The sequence below is a fragment of the Labrus mixtus genome, chromosome 7 (assembly GCF_963584025.1).
Source record: "Labrus mixtus chromosome 7, fLabMix1.1, whole genome shotgun sequence".
Classification (NCBI taxonomy): Eukaryota; Metazoa; Chordata; class Actinopteri; order Labriformes; family Labridae; genus Labrus; species Labrus mixtus.
The window spans coordinates 18,982,057-19,005,370 of record NC_083618.1 but is presented as its reverse complement, the minus strand read 5'-3'; the positions used below and the strand labels follow the sequence as shown (position 1 = coordinate 19,005,370).

Below are 23,314 nucleotides of genomic sequence, written 5' to 3'. Positions count from 1 at the left end.
AAAACTATGCTTCAGAAACCAATGGGTGACATCACCGATACCATGTCAATGTTTTATACAGTCTATGGATGTATCTCAACTAACCTATGTGACTTTAGCTAGTAGCTACAAAACAGCTCACAATAGCCGTTTTCACATATGCACTCCGGATAACATCTAGATATTTACAGGAGGACTTCTCCGGAGATTCTCCCGAACTAGCCGTTCACATATGCTCCTCACAGCGGGGGACTTTCCCTGTCAGAGGGGAGGGGGGCGCGGGGGATTTCCCGACGTAAGACGTGACGTAAATAAACAACACGGCAGTAGCGGGCGAAGCAACAGAGTCCTCTACACGACGCTATAATGAGAATATTTCCCTTTATATCAATGCTATGTGTAATCCAATGGAATGACAACATCCACAAAAGAGAGGAGAACAACATACTGACGAGCAGAAAACATAATGCAGATGTTTAATTACGTGCACGGAGATTGTAGCGGTCGCGGGCAGACACTTTAGCCGGTCACTATATAAACGTCACTCGGGTCCCATTGGCTCGAATTGAAATCTCCGGAGTATATTCGGCCGCGTTCAGACATCAGCAGATTTTCTGCGGATAAAATACTAGGAGTCTGGCCGGATAAACTCCGGGTAAAGTCCGCGCGAAAAATGCGGCTGTTTGCGTTCACACATAGCCTAAAGAACCTCCGGGTAGCCAAATCTCCGGAGTTTTTCAGGAGATTTCCGTATGTGTGAAAAGGGTTAATGACTACAATGTAATCCTGTAGGGCAAATATACTGCCACTAAGTTTGCCTGTTTGCCACTAAGAGGCTCACTTTATTAGAGCCCGAATCACTGACAGTGCGAAGGACCCTGTTGGAATGCAAGGAATTGTCGTTGTGATTCATTGTTTTCCTTTGCACAAATGTATCGCTTATTTGGGAGCTTTAACGTGCAAGAAAACTCACACATTTTTGAACCAAGATCAGGAGTGCAGGAAATTTACGTAAAATTTAATTGAAGGCGGGGCAAGAAAGAACAATAATAATAAACATTTGCATTCCAAGAGGGTCCTCGCTCCGAGGTCGGTGCTCAGGCACTAAAAAGTACATGTGCAGAGTCAAACCTCTTTGGGATGCTCATCATACAGGAAACGTGTTTTTACAGTGCAGCACAAAGGAGGAAATAAGGAATGCTTATGAAATTATCTGACCAGGGTCTGCTGCCTTCATGTAAAATGTATTATAAAATACACTTCTCATAATGGAGGCTTATGTCCTCGTCCGCTGAGCTCTAGACACTTTTCCCCCCTCTCCACTTCATTCCCTTTAGGGCAGCGCTCCACTTCATGGACAAGATTGAATATTCATAAAAGACTCTTCGGATTTCAGTTGAAACACGGACATCTGCCTATGCTCGACATATGCATAAAATGTGCATTAGCATGGTCTTATTCCTGTCTCACTGATGTGGTGAGTGGGTGTTTATAGGACACTTAATGGATTCCGTCCCTTTGAGTGGCCATCAGATCGCATGTAATCTGCCAAAGATCTCTTTGAAGATCACATTTTACAACCTGCATGACTGACAGCGAGCGGTCCGACGGTCTGCACCTCCTCCACCTGGAACATCATTGTCTCTGCAATCCCTTTCCTGCAGACTCACAGTATAAATAAATTGGCAAACACAGCATGAAGCATGTGGTTATTGCCCCTAAACTTTTTTTTTACTCCTTATTTATAAGTGTCCCAGAAATGTCCTCAACCATAAAGCCACAGGAATGACCTCTGGAAGCATGAGATACAAAGACATTTAACAGTCCAGGGAAGCACAAAATCCCTCATCACACATCTTAACAGTGTCTCGGTTCTTAACTCAGAGCTCTATAACTCTCTAGCTCCATCTGTTGAGACAGTTTCATCACTCTTTTCTCACACATACTGGTGATCAGAGGAAGCCAGGAGTTACACTCTGGCTAGAGGAGAGTGCTGAATTCTTGCAAGGCATGGTAGAAACAAATGTCGGCTGAGATAATGATTTAGCAGCAGCCGCAGATTCTTACATAACGGCCGCTGCTATTCTTCAAACACGCTCCACTGAATAGACTAATGAGGGCCGGGTCAACCTCCTCATTTGACTTGTGAAACAATGATTTACACATCCGTATGTTTTCTGCATCTGCTTCTATTATTCAGGATCTTGGGTGGCTGGCACTTTTCCCAGAATGCACTGGGCAGGAAAAGGTCACCAGTCCGTCACAGAGCTGAAACACCTGACATACACATTGGGAGCTTCGGGCAGAGAGAGCGTGTCAAGCTCGATCAGGGAAACACAGGTAGCTAACCTCTCTGCAGTCCAGCAGTGACAGGGCTAACCTAAATACTGTGTGGCTACTTGAATCTCTCAAATGTCAGGCGGAAAACAACGACGAGTAGTAAGTGACGTCTGTTACGTCACTTCAAAAAACTTCAAAAAATATGCTTTTATGTGATGTCATCTTCTAATGCCTTTAAACAGTTTTAGCTCACTTTGACTTTGTTTTATTTGTTATCTTTTGAATGATTTTATTTTGTTTTCTTTCATTGTTCTTTTCCTTTTCCTTATTTTACTTCTATAATTTCCATAAAGTATTTTATTTTCGTGCTTGTACTCCTTCCTGCTTCATATATATTTCTTTGACTGCTTTTTCTTGCTTTTATCCTGTCTTCTCCATGTTCCCCCTGCTACGTTTAAATGTGTTTTCCTTTTTAGTTTTTTGTCCCTTCGGTTCTCGCGTGAAGCCGTGTTGTGTGGCTTCTTTTGTTGCTTACCGAGTTTCTTTCTTGTTTTTTTTGTGATTTGCTTTGCTCAGTTGTCAAATAACTTTTAAAGGTGCTGCATAAATAAAGTTATTATTAATGTTTATTTAACGGATAACTATCTTTAAGATGACTACTGAGTTGCATAAAGCTAAAGATGCACTGATCCTCTTTTTTTTTAAATTTCTGATCTGGTTCTGATACTTAATGTACAGATACCAATACTGATGTTGATTTTATTATATAGTGTTATTGTTGTTGTTGGTATTATGTGTAAGGCTACATAAAGCTTTAGTAAACCCGTCATCGCATTGTGCTATCTTCACATTCACGTTTTTATCCTGTAGGAGCTGTTCCTACTCGACTGACCGTCGTCATGGAGACCAATTGTGGGTTCTTGCAGTTCAGTCTGATTGTCTTCATGGTGAGACTGCATGAGCTGAGAATCTTTTAAGTGCCCAACAATCTTTCTTGATCGGGGATGCGGATCAGCACCGGCAGTTCAAAATCCAATGAGTAAATTATGTCAATATCGAACCCGATAACGATATTAGATCAGATCTTTTCCATCTCTACATAAGGCTAGAAAAGAGCAGAAAGGATATTCTTATAAATACAACAAAGATCAGACGAGTATAAGAAGGAAAATATGACTCTTTTGGTTATGTAAGTTTGATGCAGTTATGATCAAGATCTAACTGGAATATTCTTTGAATTTGTCTTTTGCGGTGATAGTAAACCGACCCTCATGTCAGTGATGTGTCGGATAGTTCAAAGGTCAAATGTTTTGACCTACAGCTGTTAGAATCAGTCAACAGAAAACGAGGACTAATGCTTCACTACTGATGATTCTAGGTCATAAAGTTGGAGAATTTCATTAATTTCTTACTCTTGCATGATGGGAAAGTGAGTTTGATTGCTTTTGCTCATGCGACAAAAGAAGTCGTGTTAACTATCGTCTTAGAGAAGAAAACAATCAGCTGCCGTGTTTGGATCACACATGGCCGACACTTTGCAGGTTCATGTTCCTGTTGGTGTTCATGTTCATCACAGAAACGTTGTGTATACTTTGTGTTTTGGACTTATTATCAACAGCCAACTGTGCGTTGGTGTTGCCAACTCAAAGCTTTCATTCTCACACCTCAGCGGTTTAATTTTCACAGCATGAAAAACTGAACGTGTCAGCAGATACACTGATATACTATTACCTAATAAAGTTGATATACTGATCGTGGAAGCTATCGCCTTCCACTTCCAGGAGATATTAAGAAACATGATCGTAAATTTAGAGTTTTAATCCTGATGATTATGATTCACACTCACTCTTCTATTTGTCCTCTTCTTGCTCTCGGCTAACTCCAGAGGCAAACGACTGCTTCTTCAAGCTGTTAAATGCTCAACTTTGTCCACCAGATAGACACCGACTGTGTCTGTCTGCAGTTTGGAGCAGGACATTTACCCAGTGTAAAGTGTGTTGTTAAATAATATCGATATCGGACCCAAAGTCTCATATCGGTCTGGCGCTGATTGGTGAATAAAATTAAAGAAACATAATGTCGTGCACAAGTATCACAGGGTTTCCACCTCATTGAAGAGTTAAATAAATTGGTTTTTGAGATCAAGCTTTTATTTATCAAAGCAAAGAAATACAACCAAATATGTAAAAACCTAAAAACAAAGCAAAAAATAAGGAAACAATTGGTCAAATCAAACACGCTCTAAAAGTGCGTGCTGAACAGTTTGTCGAAGTGAGGCGCCATGTTTAGATCTTAACACCAACATAGGAGAGGACGTTTCATTAAAAAAGGGCTTTTATACCAGGAAAATGACGTTCAGTCTACATAGGTGACATGTAATAAATACAGTTCCAGTAAAAAAAAAGTAAATGAATGACATAACAGGGATCTGTGGGTCAGGGTGGAGAAAATTGGAAATCTGAGATTCTTAAAAAGTCGTAATTATAAATCCAAGAGTGAAACCGAGTGTCCTCACTAGACAGCGGCTGTTCATGGCAACAAAGAAAGGAGTAACTCCTCGGCTCGCTCTTATCTGTCTGGTCGCATCATGCCCGGCCTGACTACTGGCATCATCATGGGTCGAGGGTGACGCATCATGTGTGGTGGTCCTGGCATCATCTGCATGGGTCCTCCCATCGGCGGCCTCATGCCTCCTGAATGTGACAGTGAGGAGATACACGGCGTTATGACAACAGCCTGACAGGAAGAGTCACAGCAGTGTAATTTAAACTTCAGAGTTCATTTAGGATAACCTTGTTGGGATCGTACTCTTTAGATATATATATATATATATATATGTACACATATATATCAAACCAGCTGCTGGGGTTTTTCTTCAGGTTTTCTGAAAACATGCACCTTTAAGTTTCTCATTTAGGATAGTCATTATTCATTAATATATATTAAACTACTTTTAAAGTGTGAATCCATTCCTTCCTTTAGTCAATCTTTATTGAGAAAAGTTCTCTCAATGAGACACTGGGTTTCATTCTCAAGTGATGCCAGTTTGAGACCGTTCAGTTTAGCATTTAAGATTGATTAAATACTCAAAGATCATTTAACCTGTGCTGAACAATTATCCAAAGCCCCAGTTATCAACACCTAAAAGCCAAAGATATTATACAGGGTTATTAAAGTTATTGTTTGTGTTATTCTCTGTTTTTCTGTGTATGAATGTTCTTTGGTGGGACTTGTCTGTTGGACAGTAACGGTGCTGTGAAAAAGAATTTCCCCTCGGGGACAATAAAGTCTAAAGGAAGAATGTGCAATTCTTTGATCCAGTAGATGTCGCCCTTGAGCACCAGCATTAAACCAAAACAAACAACAAACTGCGGTTTGGTGACACATCCGCTATTCTGAAGCCTCCGCTCTCCTGAAGCGACACACCTCCAACCCCTCTCCACTCGCATTCACATGACGGAGTTATCAATTAGAACACAATAATTAAGCACCATTAAGCGCAAGCGGCGGACAATTTTGTCCGCCGCTTGCGCTCCAATTGCCTGTGGCCTGCATTGTTGTGTTAGCATGCTAATGTTAGCACACTTTGGTTAGCTCGTAGCTTTACGTAACACAAATTGACACAGAATGACTGAGATCTAAACACACTTACGTGACATCCAAATAAGCAGTGAGTAGGCCATTCTTCTTTTCTCTAGTCCTAGACTATAACAGCTTTCATACACAAGGCCGTCCCCTTCTCACTCAGTGTAGACAATCATGACTCAGAGAGACTTTAACACAGCTTATATACTTGACTTTATTTATGTGTAAAAGGTTGCACATTCTTCCTTTAAAAGATGGCACATCTTCAAATTCTGACTTATAAATTGTATTAAGTATTTCCAGGCAAAACTTAAAATGTATCATTACAAGAAACCTGAGAAATTCAGAAGCAAACAATTGGCCGCCGTCTATTTGATCGGTGAACGGGACTTATTGTGTAAACCACATGAATCTGTTCCCTGATGGTTTTTTTTTTTTTAAATACAAACAGGAACCGAATAAAAAGGGCATCAAAGACAACAGATAAAAACTTGTTTTGTCTCTACCTGAAGCAGCCGATGACAGACTGAATACTAAAAACTTTTCTACTTCATGTCAGATCCTTTTCATCCCTTAGGAGGACGTTCTTATGGATCAAAGCGACACAGACAGTTGAAGACTTTAAGTGCAGCACCCATTACAAACCAAAAGATGTCTGATAAAAGCACCAAGCGTCGTCTCATTCGAGGTGATATCTTTCTGTCTTTAACGACCTCTGAAAATACCTTTTACTGTCTAACACACTTTGTGTCTGCAACACTTTAAAAAAGTGATGTTATGACACATGTAAGAAGGGACTGAAGCTTTAGAGAAGAAGAAAAAGTTTCTTACCGGGTCCGCCCGGCATCATTCCATGTGGAGGAGGCCCCATCATGGGCATCATGGGGGGACCTCCCATCGGGGGTGTAGGTAGCATGCCTGGTCGAGGAGGACCACCTGTATCACAGATGATAGAACAAAAGTATTTATTACACACATTAGTTTATATAAAGATATTTATTACTTCATATTTTTTATTATTGTGATCAAATCATAAAGCAGCTGTGCAGAACTGTCATTCAGTGTCGCCCACTCCCCTAGGACTAGTCGCAGACTTTAAATATCGTGGCTGAGCCAAGAACAGCCTGACTGGTGGAGACTTGGGAGTTTCTTTTTCAGTACTTCATAAATAACATGCTGGATGTTGTTCCACCAGTCTGTAAGGTCAATAAGTATCTGTTGTCGTTGTGTAATTGTTGAGGCGTCTTCCTGCTTCCTTTGCAACGGCCTAAAGTACTCCTCACTGTGAAAGTGTGCCAGAGTAACAATTGAAAACACAAGCTCCGTCTGTCAGAATCCAAACCCAGAGGCATTCAATATAACCACGTAGAGATCTTCAATCTTTGAGCGCCGCGCGTCAGGTTTACTTTTGGAGGTCAAATCGAGGAATCATTTCTAAATCGAGTCTTTTTCAGAAGCTGTTACAAACTTTGACAGTACGTTATATTAATACTATAATGTTTGTGTGTCTTGGTCCATTTTAGCTTTCTTTGCCAATCTAAAAGCACGGCGTGTGAAAACATAAAGCTGTCTCGTCTCGCCTCCGTCCAGTGGACAGTCACTCCAACAGAAGTTGTAATCCTGCAGCGGTGGAAAGCTCCGTGAATGATAAAGACATTTTTCTAGTAAGGTCCTCGATATTGAGAAAAATACTGACATCAGTTCCCTGTTGAGTAAGAATCTCCCCATCATGAGCCAGTGTTTGTGTAATGGTCAATGACTCACATGACTGTGCACCTGAAACACAATGGACTCACCTGGGGGAGGACCACCAGGGAACGGCGTGGGGGGAATCTTCCCCTGTTGAAAAGCAGCCGCTGTTTGGAGACAAAGACAAAACATCAACATGGAAACAAAATGGCCAGATCGTCGCAAAGACACAGCGCTAATGTTTGTTCTCATCGACTACATTTATTGTATCGCTAAATGAAAAGAGCAAGGCGGCAGAGGTTAAAGAACACCGACTGTCATTTTGCATTGGCAGACCCTCTTAAAAGGATGTGCAGTCTGACGCCCTTTTTGAAGGTGCTCTGTGATCCAGATCAGAATTCAGTCTGTAAATCGACATATTCCTCTCCAGTGAGCAGGACTACACTTTAGCACCACGTTAGCTTTGCATCTTTGAAGGGGATTAGTGATCTGTAATCTCAGAGGGGGCTCGGGTAAGCTGCTGAACACTGTTGAAGCAAAGGGTTTGGTGTATCCCACACGTGTGAATAATCATGCCATGAGTGGGTTATTTTAACAGGCTTTACTCCAACACCAAGTCTGGGTCTAACCAGGATATTAAATATAGAAAAGAGAAATCAGGCTTTGAACGTCTTTTGAGAACTTGGCTGCTAAGCAACCGTTTTAATCTTCATTAGCGCCGACACTAAACTGCTATAAAAAGGTCCGTCATAACTTTCTTACTTGTTTTATCGATCAGGCTCTGAGCCTGCTCCTCCATCCACTTCTGATAGTAGTCTTTCACATTCTCTTTGTGCTTTCTGCCACTGCAGTGGGTCTTCCTCACCGACGGCTGGAACAGAAGAATAAATAAATTGTACGTTTAACACGAGTGGGTGCTGGGGGAGAAAAAAAACAAACAAGTTGACCTCTTCTTCCAATCGTGTGGAAAAAGTAGAAAGAAACGCAGCTTACCGAATCATGTGTCAGGTAGGTATCACAGTAGTCACAGTAAAACCTCAGAGGGGGGAGATGGAAGAGGTTGAGGTTAGCACAAAGACATACTTTGAAAAGAAAAAGCCTGAACATGTTTAACAAGAATAACAACGTATAAACAGGAGGTGTAAGTATTTTGTGCTCTTCTTTGAATGGTATACGATGAATAGTAACGTAACGTACGAACCGCTGGATGTGAGTGGCTTTTTTTTTTTTATTTATTCATGATGTGCTTTGTTAATTAATGTCTTGTGAAAGAGAGTCAGTTCATATAAAGATTATTCTTCTTTCTGCTCATTTGTCATTCAATATTTGAGTTTATGTTTGTATCTAATTATTCTGTTTGATAGCTGATTGAATGAAACCTTTAAATAAAATAAATACAAACATTTAAAGTATTTCAATAGAAAGCATGAAGGGGAAAACAGACGTGCAGATGTCTGATAAAACCGTACTTATTCAGCAGGACGACCTTTACCTTCTTTATTGAAGGATTGTACGTGTCGTGAAGGATTTGTTTGACTCATAATTCATAGTGCTTTATTTCCATGCATCTAAATCAAACAGTTCAGGGGTTAAGACGACATGTGACTCCTGAATTCATCATCTACTTATTTCATTGTGACTCGTTGTTCTCTGCAGCAGCATGGGAGACTTCGTTCCTCTTTGCACAACTTCAACCTTGGGAGGCAAGTTTACGTTTACATCATCTTAAATTAAAACACCAAGAACGAAACAGTCTCCTCCTCTCATAAAATATAATCACATGTAAAGCACACAAGTTAAATGTTTCCAATTCATGTCTAAAACAGAACAAATACAACTTCTAATGAGAGCTCTACATGGATAAGAAGAAATGAATAAGCTCTGAGTGGTATTCTGAGTGTTTTAAAGTCACAAAGTTTGAATAGTAGCTTCGTTCACGCCATGGTTGAGTCCAGCAAATAGACGCAGCCCAAACAAAGCTGCACACATTCATCATGAATGAAGCTGACGTCAATAATCCGGTTTCAACTTGAATTGTACCTTCAGTTTACACTCGATGAAAGTATACACAAAGTAACGCGTCGATGAAAACTGGGAATTTCATAATAAGCATAAAAAACAAGGAATATCTGAACTTACTTAGGCATGATCCCCCAGCAGTCGCCGCCAAGAGCGATTCCGGTGTTACCAAGAAAGTGTTCCCACCAGATATAACACCAACCGACAGCTGGTTCCGCCTGAGGAGAACAAAAGGTTCCGTTCGCTTCAGACCCCTTTTAGACAAAATAAAACACATTTATTAACTAAGAAACAAAACACTGGAAGATATAAGCATGTAGAAATATGGTGTGTTTGTCCTAAAACTGACGTATTTTCAAAATTTTAAACTAAAAACACCTTGCTTGACAGGTTTCTTTTCTCTAAATAGATAGCTATTGTCTACTTTAAGTAGGACTATCATAATTGTTTCCCCCAAGGCAAAAAGTTAGTTATATCTCAACAAAAGTGGAAGTTTAGCATACTCACTCCTTAACTAGCTGTTAAATCTATTTCTTCATCACAATTAGGAAGGTGTATACTTCTGAAGTAGAGAAATGTTTTTATAAACTGCCATATAATTGTCAAATTGCTTTATTTTTGTATAAAGCAATTGTATTATTATTTATTGATTTAAAACCATGTAAAACTCATGTTTCCCGAGTTATGGTGACACTTATTAGTATCAAGTCTTTCCAACTTCAAAACGTTAATATAAAAAGATACCTGATATTTGTAGACCCCGGTACTCATCAATTCTATAAAGTACATGTTCAAATAAATGAAGTGGTAATGTACAATAGAGAGTCTACAAAAAAAGTTGTTGAGTTGATGCTGAAGGTGGCATACTCAAGGACAAAACCTTCAAAAAATAAAAAAACTTGAATACTTGTTTATTACTTTCTACCATGCCTGTAAAAAAAAAAACAAGTTGGAACAAAATGACTCATCATCCAAAAAAGCAAAGTGCTATAACAACAAATATAACCTCCACATTAAGAACAAGCTCCAAAATAAAAATAGAAAAAAGAACATGTCTTAAAATTGGAAAGAGGAAAAGAAGCAACAGGGGGTCATACAAAAGCATGATTCTTACCTCACACGAACCTACACAGTACATCATTTACACACTTCATCATTTATGCATGTTGGTACACACGGCTATAACAACAAAGACCCTGCCGAGCTACTATTAATATTTATTTTTGTTAAGAGTAAAGGTTTATTTTTAACCAAGCATTGAAAATTGAGACAACAGCAGAAATGTTTTTCTGCAGAGAAGTTGACATGTGTGTTAATAGTTTATGTTGTGTATCAAGTATAGTATAAGGAAGGGATTAAACTACCTTTCGAAGGGGGTGTACAGTTCTGATTTCTCACTTTTGTTAGTTTTAAAATCAATACAAAGCTTTATATAGCTTTATATAGATTTATTTAAACTACAGGTTATGTACTAAGTAATATTTCTCCATCGAAATCATGTTAATTTACAAATCATTGGGAAACAGCCTGAGCTGCAAAAAATAGGTATGGTGCATTATTAATAGGCTATAATTATTATTTAATCCTGGGTTTACAGTTATGAATTGATGATGTCCACATCTTAAGCAAAACAAATGCAGAATAAAATTTAATTTCAATATCACCTTAAAAGCAGTTAAAATATTGTGTTCAGTGTCATTCAACATATTAATCATCTGATATTGAGCTGCAAAGTTAACAATATATAGAATATCTAATTGATGATGACTATAATTTAGACCTCAAGCTTACACTTGTTAATTGTGTAATTGTATTTCGTGTGCAGCTTGAGACAAATGTGCATCCATAAAATTGTTGTTTTGATAGCAGAATGAAGTAATGTGGGATTGGTGTCCTCCATTACTGCACCCGCCGATATTTTTGGTAGTGTGCTCTAAAAACAGCCACTTTTATTGATAAACCAATGAAAATGTTGCTGCAAATAGCAACAGATGACGTCGACGCCCACAACGTGATTGGCGAGAGGTGACGCGCGGTCTGTTGTAACGTCAAACATCGTCCCCCCCCCCCCACCCTGGTTGTGCCATGCGCACTGAGGGTTGTTGTTGTTGAGCTGGTTGTTATGGCTGGACAAGGCCTCGGACTGAACTGAGAGGACCCCCCCCCCAACCCCCACCCCCCCGCCCGCACCACCCCCCCGTCTCTGCCACCCATGGAGGGCACAGACATGGACGTGGACGCGGAGCTCATGCAGAAGTTCAGCTGTATGGGCACCACGGACAAGGACGTCCTCATCTCGGAGTTTCAGAGGCTGCTGGGCTTCCAGCTCAACCCAGCCGGCTGCGCCTTCTTCCTGGACATGACCAACTGGTGAGTGCGGGGATACGAGGGCCCTCTGATCGGGACAGGCGACCAAACGCTAACATAGCTGGATAATTAGCTAGTTATCAAACATGAAAACCCGCATTTAAAGAACATGCTTACACAACACAGCTACATGGTGCTCACATTGCATTCAAATGCTCCTCGGATGCTCGGAGTTCCCAGTTCGCTAAGTCGTTCTTCCGATTTCGATGTGTTCATATTTTAAACAACAGAGAGGCGAGGTGGATGATGTGTTGTGTTTTTATCTCTCAGTATTCATTTACATCACCTTAAATGTAGTGCAGCTTAAATACTACAGCTGTGTACAATACAACACGTTACACGTAAGCAAAACAAACAAAAAAAAAACGGATAGGCCTACTCATTGTATGAATTTAATTAAAAAAAGTTTCTTGCCCCCAAAACAACATTTCATTTGGTCCGCCATTTTTCATCTTTGTATGACGTCAGGGTTTGTCAACTCTGCAGGTCAGGTACCTAAATTGTGTCCGACTTTTCCGTGATGTTTTTTTTTTCCTGACCTGAGTGCGGTTTTCAAGTGAACAAAGCACAAGTTTCCGATTATTCTGACGCCACGTGAACGCCTTAGGGTACATTAGTTTTGTTTGAAACGGAGATGAAATGGTAAAGTTTGTGCCAGCAGTGAGTTCAAATTAAGGTGAAATAACTTGGAAAATCGGAAAAAAAGCTAATCCTACTGGCTAGTAGGGTTAATTTAAGCACAGGGGACTCTCGTAAGATTATCTGCCATATTACATAATCGTATTCAGAGCCAGTTTAGCCATGCTGTTTGGGAAAACTCAAGGCAGCAGAAGGAGCTACTTCGCGATAGTCTGATGACGTAACTAGTCGTGATCTTTCAACAGGCAGTTTTGATCAAATCGCCCTTTTGTCCCTTATCAACTGATAAAAGTTAGTTTTTTTCTTCAATCAGTGGTTCATGGCCTTGATCTAATCTATTTTAAAGGGACAACCCATCCAACAATTGACGTGTTTTCACCTTAGAGCATTTAATGTCTGGAAATGTGAGTCATAATGGCTGAGCAATTAATCAAATTTAAATTATATCCTCCCATGATCATGAAAACAAGATCATCGAGATAAAGCGTTTACTTTGCTGCATGCTGTCTGGCTCCAAGGTTTTTGTCATTTTTGGTAAATGTTCCAAAGTGTTTGTTGATATATTTTGGTCCCAATGGTACATCACCACTACCTCATAAACATTGTTTATTTACATGTGCTCTCTATTTTTATGCATTTATATTTTAAAGCTACCATCAAGCTGTTCTGGTGGGACGTGGAACACGTTATAAACTTGTTGTTTCTCTTTTATTCTGTTTGTCTTCAGAGACTCTTGAGGAGCTTTCTCACATCTGGAAAAAAAAACAGCCAAATGTCTTTAGATGTATCTCTACTTAATCAACAAATGTAGATCAGGCCGTATTAGTTTTAAACTTGAAATGTGTATTGTTAATGCAGGAAGAGTCTGATTTCACTTTATATTGAACTGCATTGTGGTAAGTAAAGGAGTCGGTGTTTTAAGGTGACCTAAAGCAAAACAATCTGCAGGGAATAAAACAAACACCTTTAATGTTAGTTTTCTTGATGTTCTCCTAGAAAGTGTGGTGATTAAGAGACCCTGTGGGAGGTAGGGACCCGTGAATTGTGTTAACCCTTGACAACACCAAGCTTGTCCTTTTGCGTTGCCACAGGAACCTGCAGGCTGCTATCGGTGCATATTATGACTTTGAAAGTCCCAACGTCAACACGCCATCCATGTCCTTCGTTGAAGATGTGACAATTGGGGAAGGAGAGTCAGTTCCTCCAGATACGCCGTTCACGAAGACCTGGAGAATACAAAACACAGGTGGAGACTTCAATCACATGTTTAGTTCACACTCGATAATTATCCTTTCTGAACCTCTCTGTAATTTCTGCCAGAGTAAATGTTAGTTACGGCGTCATGAGTTTTTTTTACATTTTCTTTTTGAGCTGTGTCTTATCTGCACTCATTGCTGTGTATTGTAGGTGCTGAGTCGTGGCCACCTGGGGTTTGTCTCAAGTACATTGGGGGGGATCAGTTTGGGCACGTAAACACGGTAGTGGTTAAATCACTAGACCCCCAGGAGATATCAGATGTGAGTGTGCAGATGAGAAGTCCCACAAATCCAGGCATGTACCAGGGCCAGTGGAGGATGTGTACAGCGACCGGATTATTCTACGGAGGTAGGAAATCCCACAATATTTGATTTGTTTCTTACAAAACAGGGCTGCGTTATTAACTACAATATTTTATTTTTTTAACAGCTGACTTCTTTTCATCAACATCCTAGTAAAGTTTCTCTGACCCCCCCCCCCCCCCCCCCCCGTCTTTTCTTCTTTCCTCCTCAGACGTAATCTGGGTGATTCTGAGTGTAGAAGTTGGAGGTCTCCTCGGCGTGACCCAGCAGCTGTCCTCTTTCGAGACGGAATTCAACACCCAACCCCAGCGCAACGTGCAGGAAGACTTCAACCCGTTCGCCTCGCCGCAGAAAAACAAGCACGACGCCACTGACAACAGCTTCAGAGATCCTGGCGGGGCGTGGGAGCGCACGCAGGAGCCAATCCAGCAAGATCAAAATGGACTGTCTCATAATGCTGTAAATAGAGCGTCGAATGGTCTCCAAACCAATCTTTCTGTGGTGACTTATGGTCAGGTATGTACTCTTCAGATTTAGAGAAATCACATCAACACTCACTACATTCAAAAGTCACAAGTCGCCTTTTTTAATTGTTTGTGTTAAACAATGAACTTCAGAAGCCTACATAATGATAGTAGGACTAACCTCCATCGACGTTATATGGAGTCAGTTGTATTCTCAGTTTGATTCGGGCTTACTTCAGTCATGACTTGATTATTTAGCTAAAGTGGATCAGGTCAGTGGTGATGTACTGAGCTCACAGATCAATGAATCTGAAAGCTGCAGTAACAGTGGATGAAGTGTTTGCTGTATCTTAGAGCTGGATAGATCAAATACATCCGTTATTGGCACCACTTCATTTCGGCATTTGTGGAAGCAATGCGATCATTCCTAGTTTTTCTGATATTATTTATTTTGTTTTGAGGAGAATCGGTAGTGATTGAAATGACGGCCGGGCATGTCATGTCACATCACCTTACCTTATCATAGGATGAAAAGTGGTTATTACTTTTTCTTCTGAAATTTGTGTTTTGTCAAATGGCTCTTGAAACAAAAACAAAAAAAAAATTTGATTGGGTTATCATGGTTGTATATTCACTACGAATGTTTCTCTGCCATTTCTGGAGAAATTGTACTTGTTAACGAATGTGTTTCAAAGGAAGAAAGTGCGACTTTTTGATCCAGTAGATGTCGCCCGTATGCACCAGTATTACACCAAATCAAACTGATGTTTGGTGACACTTCCGCTATTCTAAAGCCTCCGCTCTCCTACAGCGGCACACGTCCAACCCCTTCTCCACTCGCGTTCGCATGAAGGAGTTATGAATTAGAACTCACCATAATTAAGCACCATTAAGCGCAAGCGGCAGATAAAATTGTCCTTTGCTCGATCTGTAATCGCCTGTTGCCTGCTTGTTGTGTTGTGATCTAAAGACACTTACATGACGTCCAAATAAGCAGTGAGTATGTTATTCTTCTTTTCTCTAGTCCTTGACTAAAACAGCTTTACACGCACCGCCGTCCCGTCCATGTAAACATGATGTAAACACGGCTCTGACAACAACACAGCTGGCAGGACTCACACTTCTCACTCATTGTAGACAGTCATGACACAGAGAGATACTCACAGAGGATATACTTGATTTCTGCTTTATTTACGTGTACAATGTCGCACATCCTTTAAGTTATTATTGTTTCAAAAATGTATCATCCCATCTTACAAAGTGAAAATGTCGGACAGAGGTACCCTGGCAAACGTGCTCCTTAAACTCAAGACTTTATCATGTCGATGTCAGAAAGACCTCATGGTTATCCAAATCTAAAGGTTGTCCTGGTTTTAACCTAATTTTTCTTAAACAAATGTTTTGGCAGTCACAATGAGTTATGTGTCGGTTTAAATGTTGGCCTTTAGGGTGGTACTAAAAATTCACGGAGTGTTTAAAACATAAATAATTTATTTTATCCTCCCAGGAGCATCTGTGTGCTCATTGTGTTTTATGGCATTTGCTCCATAGATTTTAATATCGGTCATGTATAAGTTGTACGCGGCACACTGCATTTAGTCATGGACGAGAGTGATGGATATCTCAAATGGTCGTTAAAATCATTTAGGAATTCTTGTCTAGGCGTCGTTTCATAGCAGCAACAATGGTGTTGAAGTCGGTCAGCAGTTGTTGAGATATCAGGTTCTGGACAAACCAAGACAAACTTTATAGTGTGGAAAGCCTATTTAAAAGTGTGCTAAAGTGTTAAAACATTTTGTAAGTCAGATCCAGGCCTCGTTTGATGATTTGAAATGCAGGTACAATCCGAATACTACATACATGTCACAGTCATGATTGCATTGCAACACACAATAAGTGCGTACAGATTGCTATATATTCGATATTAACGCCCCTTCTTCACATCATAAGCGTTTGGAGGGTGAGATAAATGCTCTCCATTTGTCATGCCTTACCCCCAATTCACACATACTCCGTGCGCGCTGCGGTCCGTCTCCGGCGCGTGTCACCGACGCCACTGCGCTCTGCTCCGTTTCAAATATGCAGCGAGTGTATTTTTGCCGGAGTGCGCTGCAGGCACGCGTCAAGCTGGACAGAATATGACAGCCCGGACAGGAAGTCAGACGAGGAAACGCACAGAGCATCCGGTCAATTTCAAAATGAAACACAATATACGGACTCGCGATCGTATTTTTCATCACTTTATCAACATTACGTCAAAACAGGAACCGAATGAACAACAATGCATCCTCAGAAAGACAAAGCAACATGCTGTTTGCATGTTTTTCTCTTTATTCCCGCGGGATCTTGTATTTCTCCTGTGATTTGTCATGGGTGCTCTCCGCTGCGCTGACGTCCCAGAAACGGATCCAGTGTGAATGTTCGCCAGCCGTCCGACGGAGCAAAACCGTGGCGCTGACGGACCGCGGCGTGCGCGGCGTGTGAAAATTGGGGGTTATACGTTGGTATCCAGCGTACATAGTTACTTGGGGTGGCAGTAGTTCAGTCTGTGGGGACTTTGGTTGGGAGCTGGAGGGTCGTCTGTGTTCAAGTCCCGGTGCAGATCAAGTCAGTCCCGATAGCTGGAGAGGCGTTCACTTCCTGAGTACTGACCAGGGTCAACCTTGAGTGAGGGCTCCTAAACTGCTCTGGCGCTCCCTCTGACGTCTCTCCATTAGTGCATGTTTATAGGAACTTCTATTTTGAATTTCCCCTCAGGGATTAATATACTGCATCTTCTTCATCTTCTTCTCATTTACACATATGTACACCTATGAAGGACATGCGGATAAATGAGGGATCCACTCTGATATCTTGCAAATGACCGTGCAGACAGTCCGCCCTAAATATCTGATTTGGGGAAACGGGTCACATTTGCCTGCAGTTTGAACAAAGAGTTAGAGTTGCAACCGTCATCAAATGCTCGAGGTGGACTCCTGATCCGCCGGTCCAACACTTTGTGTCCACGCTGACGCATCGTGATGGCTGTCAGAGAGGGATTGTCATGACATGTAGTAGACGGGCGGACATTTCAACAACCGTAGCTTGTCCAGCTGAAAATCAAATTATGTGAGCTCCAGCCACACTTTGAGATTAACCTTTAAATATCTATATCATCATGCTAAAGATTACATGCTAATTGTTGTAATGTTACAACCTGTTACTGATGGCTCAGCTGTAAAATGATAAACAGCAGAATGAAGCAGAAATATGTTGCAACCCCCATTTGAGTATTACCACCACATGTGTGTTTTTATTGCCCATCAGTTGAGACATGAGTCAGAAAATGTAGCTTCTTCAAAAAGAAGAAAAGAAATGTCTCCTGTTATCACAGCACGTACCACTCAGTGTAACAACTCATTTACTCCATTCAGCCTCCTTAATCGCTCAGGTGGGGCAACATAATTGTTAAACAGTAGCATTACCTCGTACCTGTAGTAGGCGAGCCTTTCCATTCATAGTTTTGGTCTCTCCTGGGTGGCTAAACTTGAAAGTTGACAACTAGTCAGCTTTGTCAGCTTGTATTGAAATCTACACTGACTGAGCTGCTTCCTCCATGTACAGACTGCAGGTTGTCTTACCGCCTTGAAGGTGAAAACAACACCAGACAGCCGTGCAGCTCAGGCACAATAAATAAACAGACACCAAAAAACAGCAAAACATTTTCTTTAGAGCGTGACCAAAATGAGACATTTAAAACAGATACCAGTACCGCTTTAATCAGGGAGAAAATACAGATTACTGTTATCGCTGTTATGGTATATTTTTATTATAACACATTTTCTGGTGGATTATGCTACTTTTTTTTTTTTTTTACCAAAACGACTTGAAAGGTTCCTTTTGATACTACTACTTTATTATCATCTAACTTAATTAAAGAATATAAAACCTTATTAAATATTTGTAACATGTCTACTACACTGATACAGTTATATGTGTTGGCTCATATAAGCTGTTAACATAGCAAAGGAAAATGTGAGTTTGGCTCTAGTTATTAACCGCCTCTCCTCTGACAGCCAGGGCATGTGGTAAGTTTTCTGTTCAGTCTGTTGCATTGTTGTGAACATAAATTTCTAAGAAATGCCTAAAGGGAATATCTATACATTTTATAACTTCCCACTGTGGTGATTGAGATTTGAGTCAAGGGTCAAGTTCTTTTTTTTACTGTTGCAGTCAGTGAATGCAATATGTCAGCGATGCCCCAAGGGGATTTTATGATATTTTTTAACTGAACGTCGTCAGTGATCGATTAATGGAAACATTTCTCTCACTCTACTCCTGCATGTCTGTCGTGAGAAAAGTCCATTTACAATGAATGCTCTGCAGAGAGAGAGAGAGAGAGAGAGAGAGAGAGAGAGAGAGAGAGAGAGAGAGAGAGAGAGAGAGAGAGAGAGAGAGAGAGAGAGAGAGAGAGAGAGAGAGAGAGAGAGAGAGAGAGAGAGAGAGAGAGAGAGAGAGAGAGAGAGAGAGAGAGAGAGAGAGAGAGAGAGAGAGAGAGAGAGAGAGAGAGAGAGAGAGAGAGAGAGAGAGAGAGAGAGGTTCAATGGTTTTATGACCTTCTCGTAAGAGACTGTTTAATGTATGCCTACTCATACCATGTTTTTACTGTATTTTGCCACTTTTCCACATACACTGCACTCCTGAAAATGCCCTGAAATTGTCCGCTCATGCTGAATGAGTGAATGCAAACTGCAGAATGTTTTTCATTTGAATATCCAGATTTTTTTTCCTGCCAGCCCCCTTTTAAAAAAAAAAAATTCAGCTGATTGGGTGAATCCATGTTTAAACACAGCAGGTAATATTCAGGAACATTCAGCACAAGGTATATCATGTAACGAGTGGGATATTTGTGCACACAATGAAACTGCTTTATTATGTTTATATTCACTAATATTTTATTCTCTACACTTTGCTTCATACTGTGAACAAACCCAATGAGTCATGGCATTATTTGAGGCAAAAACTGTCTTCATAGCGTCGACCTCTGTTGCTCCAATGGCCATCTTGGATATGTTGTAAACATTACAGTGTGACTTCCTCAAGCATCCTTTTTACATCATGAGGTGCCTCCCTACACATTGTCTATCTGGCAGCAAAAAGACAACAGGAAAAATATCAGGGGCAGGTCGTAATAAAATTTTCTAGAAATACTAAATAGGATGCAAACTGCAGCTTTACTGGTTGTGGATAAAGTGTTGTTATTCTAGTTACATGGATCCGTCGTAGTATGTTGGCTCTATTCTGTTCACAATGTCCGTAATATAACACAGTTTTTCTCATGTTTTCCCCCCCAGGGTATTCACGGGCCCTATCCATTTGGACAGAGCTAGAACGACAAAGATCCCCCCCTCCCACGGTGGATGACGAGCTGAACACCCTGGGAGTCCTTAAATACAGAGGAGTCGGAGGGGGGAGGAACTGTTGTTTTATATTGACTCATGACAACCCTCTCCCTGACCTCATGGCCCCTTTCCACAGAAACACAAACTACAGTGGGGCGATGGATTACATCCGCTACAGTGAAACGCCCCACCTGACATCAAAACACCCGGACTCGCATGTGTGAACGCTTCATTAAAGAGTTAAAAATAGATACACTCAACTATTTTTTATTTCCACTGTAAGACACGTCGTTCATGGGAATATCCACTCTAAAGTATCCGCACATCATTTCGTTCTCTTCAGGGTTCAAACACAAGACGCAAAATGTTTCCAGAATTGCAGAGAATTTTTTAAAAATTATTTCTTCCCCCCCAGCCTTGTTAAAAATAAAAACATAAAAGAACAGGGTCTTCCACCTTTACAAGGAGAGATAGTACCTCTTATTCACCTGACTTTGTCTGGTGTGAATCATCTTTACTCGTTTAGTTCAACATTTAGTTATAATAAAGCTGAGAAGGTTGTTTAGGTCTGTGGAATTAAAACTTACAGGTTCACCAGAAATAACTCCAGATAAAGTTTGAAATTTAGCTCTCATAGGATTTCTTATAGACTCTGCCGTGCACAGATCTGTTATTATTTTCTTTATTAGACAGCCTTTGGTTGACATTTCTTTAAAGGTTGTGTTCAACCTTAAAATGTCATTACAGAACTTATGATTGACTTTCACACATTTATTTCAATGCAGATTCTTCACATTTATAGCCGAGATAACTAGAAGTCACAAAGTTTACAGTTTTTTTTTTTTTTTTTTACATTTACACCTCAAAAGGTAGAATATGTGCTTCAAATAAAACTAGATTATGAACTAGATTAAAAAAACCTCACTACAGAAATCCTGTGTTAACTGCAATAAAACATTAAACTTAACATCACACTCAGAAGTCCACCATCTGTGTGCTTGAAGAAAAAAAAAAGTAGACCTGTATCATGTTTGATGAACGTACTGGTGCCATTAACACAACATACAGAACACAACATGTTCTGATGTAAAGATTTTAAAAAGGATTAGAGTAAAAAAATCCCCTCTCCCTTTTTCAAAGAGAATATGGCCCTTGTCTCCCTGTGTAGGATCCCTGTCACTCCTAAGAGAACAAAGAGACACTAATCTGCTCTGTCATCAGGCATCGCTGTATGAAAATTACCCTCCCTGACAGCTGTGGAGATTTCTTTTTTTAAACGTGTTTTAGGGTGGATTTTCCCTTTAAACAGACGCTGAAGGGGATGTGAGTGAATGTGAGAGAGTGCGGCTGGAGGACGGGTTGAAAAAAAAAAAAGCCATTCAAATCTATTTTTGCCTGATGAGTGACTGTAGTCTGAGTCCATGTCAACCGTATGTGTCCGACTATATATATATATATATATGTATGCCAGTGAATGTGTGGGTGCATGTGTTATGGTTTCTCTTTGAATTTACTGACATGATAATAGTGTATACTACTTGGGCAAAGGATGACGTGTCTTTTTTTTTTCACAGACACACCTACATTTAGAGAGCTTTACCGGGCGTGTACCTCTGAAGTATTGTTGAGTGATTCAGCAGCGTTTGGATGAACTGACTCACTATTTGCCCTTTTTTGTTATTTATTTTTTTTGCTGTTTTAATCTTGTGCCGCAGTTACATCAAATCTCGTTTAAAACCAGCAGGTGGTGCTAAAAAAAAATCAGAAGACCAACCTTAAACTAGATTTCCACATCACGCTGAGTGCTTTGCAAGGACAAGTGACAAGTTGTAGTAGTTTGTTTTTTAGTGAGGTTTGAGTATGAAAATGAATGGTTCACATCAGGATTAGCCCTGATGGTATGTTACTGCTATTTGCACAAATCTGTTCATCACTTCTAATAAGGAAACATGTTTTTTTTTTTTGGTTTGTAATACCAGCATTTCCTGGAAGATTTTATTGTGTTTTATTATTACTCGTCTCCTCTCCCCTAAAGGCCTCTCAGCTTTAAAGTTTAGTTTTCATGGTTCTTTAACATTAGTTGAATCCATGCAGCGTTGTCTGACTGATTCATGCTAAAGTTGATCACACGTTTAGGATTTGTACATCAGCGGACTTTCTACCATCACACCTGAATTTAAACCTCAGCTTTGCCTTGTTCATAATGTTGGAAGTTATTTCATCATGTATTTTTGGGATTAAAAAAAAGAAAAAAAATGGGGAGGTTGTAAACGGGACTCCATTATAGTGTTTTTGATCTTTCTTCAACGAGGGTGAAAATGTGTTTTATAAATGTGTCGTCTTTTATCAAACTTTCTCTTGAGTGCTAAGGATGAACCTCTGAATGTTGTTTCTTGACGTGTAGACTTCGTTGCGGTTTGTACAATTCACCAGCATTCTGCGTTTCTGTGTTTGCTTTGAGAGTCAGCTGAAAGTCCTCCTCCCAAACAGTATACACTGTTCTGCTTTGCTTCTCTGAGTCACGTCAGGGGTTGTGTGTGTGTGTGTGTATGTGTGGGTATGAGGCATGTGGCATGTGAGTATTGCTGGATTCATTCTCTAGGTCGAGTGTGCGACTATGTGTGGGTTTGAGACAGGTGGCATGGTGAGTGGATGAGATGAAAGTTTACATAGTCCTGAAATAGCACATTTATCTGAAGAGAAACAGTCAAAATAAAGCCCCCCCCCCCCTCCCCTGTATCTATAAGTACGCATTTGTATGATTAAATTAACACTGAAACAAGGACTACGTTGTGTGTTTTTGGAGGCGGGAAATACGAGACATTTGGATCATGTGTTTCTGTTCTTTACTTCCTCTTACAGTCAGGTGTCATGTTCTAAAAAAACTCATGGAGGGGTTTATGATAAATGTTCAGTACAACATTAAATGCACCGATGTAGTCGTGTCACAGATGATGAATCCTCATGACTTTGTGACATTCACTTATTTTGTTTTGAGTCAACATTTCACTTTGTGTGATGCTTTGGTTTGGACAGAAAACCTGCATAGTGTGTGAAGATGTACTGCACTTCTCTTTAGCCTCAAATGTAATGTTTGCTGCTTATTCTTGCACCTTAAATCAAGCTGTTGAACATTATATATCGTCATGGTGTAACATTTTTAAGACTGGTATTCAGTTTTAAGTACCCCTTGGTTTTAACTACAGCCTAAAAGAGGTTGTTAGTGAAAGTCAATGTTTTCTAATAAGATGAAAACAGCATCTGTGTTCATTGAAACCTCAATCACAATATTCACAGAGTATCTCTAAATGACTGTATATAAAAATAATCGATCAGGTTTCTTCTAAATATT

At 40.2% G+C, this 23,314-nt stretch overlaps 3 protein-coding genes across 3 annotated transcripts in view; 2 read left to right on the top strand and 1 right to left on the bottom strand.

Annotated features, from left to right (window-relative positions):
• The window catches only part of LOC132976879 (SAM pointed domain-containing Ets transcription factor), a 217,033-nt gene that overhangs the window by 169,086 nt on the left and 24,633 nt on the right, over window positions 1-23,314 (top strand). The gene's annotated exons all lie outside the window — the stretch shown is intronic.
• snrpc (small nuclear ribonucleoprotein polypeptide C) lies at window positions 4,388-9,816 on the bottom strand. The gene is made up of 6 exons (XM_061041102.1): window positions 9,673-9,816; window positions 8,527-8,569; window positions 8,296-8,404; window positions 7,641-7,700; window positions 6,676-6,780; window positions 4,388-4,952 (listed from the first exon to the last, which is right to left on the bottom strand). The coding sequence occupies exons 1-6, from the start codon at window positions 9,678-9,680 to the stop codon at window positions 4,828-4,830; spliced, it is 450 nt and encodes a 149-aa protein (XP_060897085.1). The 5' UTR covers window positions 9,681-9,816; the 3' UTR covers window positions 4,388-4,827.
• On the top strand, window positions 11,740-21,368 carry ilrun (inflammation and lipid regulator with UBA-like and NBR1-like domains). The gene is made up of 5 exons (XM_061043422.1): window positions 11,740-11,922; window positions 13,650-13,804; window positions 13,966-14,163; window positions 14,329-14,633; window positions 19,915-21,368. Exons 1-5 carry the CDS (start codon window positions 11,765-11,767, stop codon window positions 19,948-19,950), a joined length of 852 nt encoding a protein of 283 aa, XP_060899405.1. The 5' UTR covers window positions 11,740-11,764; the 3' UTR covers window positions 19,951-21,368.